Genomic DNA, 3,788 nt, shown 5'->3' with positions numbered 1-3,788 from the left:
GTATGAACGGATGGATGCTAATTCCATTCTACAATCAACTACTACGACACTAGAGTATACGTACGTGCACGTACATATCTGAACATCGGACGCCATGTAGTCCATCTGTCGCAGAGGCTAGTTTTTCTAAGAAATATATGCACACGGTCTAACCCCTATTCCTTGATCCTTTTCCGTGGTTCCGCTCACAATGATCAATTGAGGCTAGGGGTTAGGGACCTTTATATAGTGCTATTCCAGCCAATTTCAAACTGTATAAACTGCAGATAAATGTCCAGATAAAATCTGTTTAAACGAAGACTCCAGGTTAACTTAACCAACCACGATCATTAGTAACCAGCAAGGAGTTTCATCTGCAAACTGTCCCATAAGCCGTACGTGTGAGTTGCACGCTGAATTTGAATTACAATTCAAATTCACAGGCTTTACCAATTCATGGAGCCAATCCCATGAACAACCTGGCATTCCATAATATGTTGTGCCCGGGCAAAAATACATATAGTATAATAAATATTCCAACATTAATAAATACTGTTTCCAGCATATATGTACCGGCTTCCATGAACTATATTCCATTCATGTATTCCAAGCAATATTCAAGTGCATCCGTAAATTCCATATCGAGGTAAACATATTCCAGGAACTATGTAGTATATAAAAATGTTGCAAGCCACACAAAGTATTTCCTACAGTTTTAGATTAGGATTCAGCGGGGCTCGGTCTATTGAATGAATGAAACATATGTGCAACAGCAAGCTCTTGTGCAGATTTGGCACCACGTAGCAGCATCTTCATCGAATCTCAGCATCACCTTAAAAAGTCTCTCGAGCGATCCAGCTAACCATATCTTCAAATGGTCTTTATTTTTACAACAATGGAGCCCTCTAGGGAAGAGTGAAGGCAATGAAGCGGCAGTTAGAGTTCTTTGAGCTGTCAAACGTCTCCGCACCATCAATCGAAGCGCTAACGATGAAGCCTAGCTTAGTTTTTTTTCTTGTCTTATGGACATAGTCCAGGCACAAACTTTTTATTCTTTTGTAAGACTTAGTTTTTTGTTGGCCCTATCGACTTTTATTAATTTAAAGCCGGGTACTGCTTGTGCCCATTATCTCAAAAGAATATCATAAAACCAATAGTATCCATCCACCAATAAAAACTAATAGTATCAGCCGCGTTACATGGCAAAAATTGTGCGCGTGATTACACAGATTGTCGATTAGAATCTGTTGTTGCTCATGCAACTGATCGATGTAGATCATGCACTGACTCCAGTTACTGACGGGCCTGATTCCACGACATGCATCTGCTGTCAGTCAGTATGCAACGTGCATGCACTCTCTGCTGGTCTTGTCCCGTTGGTGGGTAGGTAGGTGAAGTAGTATAGCACTATCTTCGTTTTGATTTACTAATCCTTAACATATTGTAGGTCATATGTAAATTATAAATTTAACTAATAAAATATAAGATATACATAATAAAATAATATCAAGAAAATACATTCAAATATGAGTGCAACCATATAACTTTGACAACCATATAATTTTGGCATGCATTAATATTTTGCTAGTCAAATATATTGTCAGACTTTGATCCGAAATACGATAAAACTATAAGCCAGACAAAGGTAGTAGTCAGTAACCGAAAATGCTAAACGTACGGGGTTGTTACAAAGCTTTACGGGAACCTTCCCTGTAATCCTCCCTCCCTAATTTTCAGGTGGGTGGGGCCTCTCACTCCCCTTAATCCAATAATAATTTGACAACTCAAATCCATTATGTAAAACCGCCCGTCGATGTAGCATTACTCGCCAGTAATTCACTGATCAACTCACTCACAGCAGGAGTGACTTCTAGCTCTAGTCTGACAAGGCGTGCACACGTGGACAACAAGCTGTGCCACGTGGCTGGTGGCCCACGTCAACACAACCAGAGAGTGTTTCGTGGCAGCTTTGGCTTTGACTTTGGCCCCTCCCTTCCTTCCAAAGTTGCAAGCTTGGAAGCACGCGAGCCAGCAGTGGGCACACAGACATACAAATACTAGAATACAAGCTGAAGAAGAAGAGAATCATCATTCATTTCATTGTGCACCAGCACCACCAACCAACCCGACCGAGACCAAGAGACTCAGAGTAATCCGGCCGGGTTCCATTCCATGGCGTCTCTGCTTCTCAAGGGCGTTCACAAGCGGCTGGGCCTGCCGTCCATCTCCATCTCCATCTCCTGCTCCTCCGCCGACGCCACCAACATCATCGCCTCAACCACCACCACCAACGGCGTCGGCAGCAGCAGCGGCCGGGCCATCGACCGCCACTCGCCGCGCCTCCGCGACCCACACCGCTCCTCCACCTCCAAGCCGCCAAGGCCAAGCACCAGTACCAGTAGCACCAAAGACTCGGCGTCCTCCGGCGACTCCAAGCAGCAGCACGGTCACGGCAACAACAACAAGAAGAAGAGCACCACTGCTGCTGCTGGGACTTCAGAGAAGAGGCTGGTAAGCCCGGCGACGTCGTCCAGGTTCCTCCTCAACTCCTCCCGGCTGCAGTCCGACGACCTCGACGTCCTCGCGCTCCCCCCGCCACCGCCGCCGTCGTTCATCGACGTGTTCCCCGGCGGCGAAGGGAAGCCGCCGTCCTTCATCGACGCGTTCCCCGGCGACGCCTCGCTCCCTCTTTACTTCGCGAAGGAGGCACCGTCGCCGGTACAGCAAGCAGAGACCTCCTCGTCCTCCTCCTCTGCTTCGTCGTCGTCCGAGATCACAGCCGTCCAAGAAGAGGAGCAGCAGAAGGCGGCGGTGCTGGCGCGGTCGTCCACGACCACGGAGAGAAGAACGACGCAGGTGGTGGTTTTGAGGGTGTCGCTGCACTGCAAGGGTTGCGCGGGCAAGGTGAAGAAGCACCTCGCCAAGATGGAGGGGGTGACGTCGTTCGACATCGACATCCCGAGCAAGAAGGTGACGGTGGTCGGCGACGTGACGCCGCTGGGGGTGCTCACCAGCGTCGCCAAGGTCAAGCCCGCCCAGTTCTGGCCGTCGCAGCCGTACCCCCCGCGCGCCTCCGCGTCCTTCTGAACTCAACAACTATCTCTCAAGTCTGAACCACATCATCAGGATTAGCAGACTAGGTAGCCATCATCAGTGTCTGTCGTCCATTCTGTGTTGACGATGGTCTTGGGCCTCGGCATCCTTGTATCTGGCTCGGACGACGTCCCTTGAGTGCTAGTCCGGTGTGTGTGGTCTTCGCCGGTTTCCCTTAATTAACTGATGCATGTATGGTTTTTGGGTCGGGTTTCCCTTATTAACCGGACCAACTTTCTTCTTCTATATGCAAATGCGGGAGCTCCCCGCCCTCTGACGAGGTTTCGTAAAAAAAAGCGCGTGCCTGAAAGAAAAGAATCGACGGCTGCTGCCACGTATGTACGTCAGGCTAGCCGCAGCTCTATCTTTCTTCCTTTTTTGTGAAAGAAATGAAACGAAGCTGAATTTTCTATATGTGTGTTCTGAATTGAGATATACGCCCTCCGTCTCATAATATAAAAACGTTTTTTACGTTAGGTAGTACAATACAATAGGTCCTGTACTGTAATAATAGTATTTTTTTTTACCTTGCTCTGCTTTCTTGTATGAATTTCCAAACAAAGCATATACTAGTCTAGTCGATCGCGCACTCAAAATATCAAGATTTGAGAGAAAAGAAAGGAGGAAATTAAAGTTGAGTGGAGAAGAAAGTGTAGAATCAAACTTATCCCGGGTGGTGCCGTTTGTCATTGTTTAGTATGTAACATTTTGATTCT

General features: G+C 47.2%; 1 protein-coding gene across 1 annotated transcript; it reads left to right on the top strand.

Annotated features, from left to right (window-relative positions):
- The first annotated feature begins 2,076 nt into the window (after positions 1-2,076).
- LOC119270742 (protein SODIUM POTASSIUM ROOT DEFECTIVE 3-like) lies at positions 2,077-3,383 on the top strand. The gene has a single exon (XM_037552794.1). The coding sequence runs from the start codon at positions 2,152-2,154 to the stop codon at positions 3,064-3,066; it is 915 nt and encodes a 304-aa protein (XP_037408691.1). The 5' UTR covers positions 2,077-2,151; the 3' UTR covers positions 3,067-3,383.
- The last annotated feature ends 405 nt before the right edge of the window (positions 3,384-3,788 follow it).

This window comes from Triticum dicoccoides, chromosome 3A (assembly GCF_002162155.2).
Source record: "Triticum dicoccoides isolate Atlit2015 ecotype Zavitan chromosome 3A, WEW_v2.0, whole genome shotgun sequence".
In the NCBI taxonomy this organism is placed as follows: Eukaryota; Viridiplantae; Streptophyta; class Magnoliopsida; order Poales; family Poaceae; genus Triticum; species Triticum dicoccoides.
This window is presented reverse-complemented; position numbering and strand designations above follow the sequence as displayed.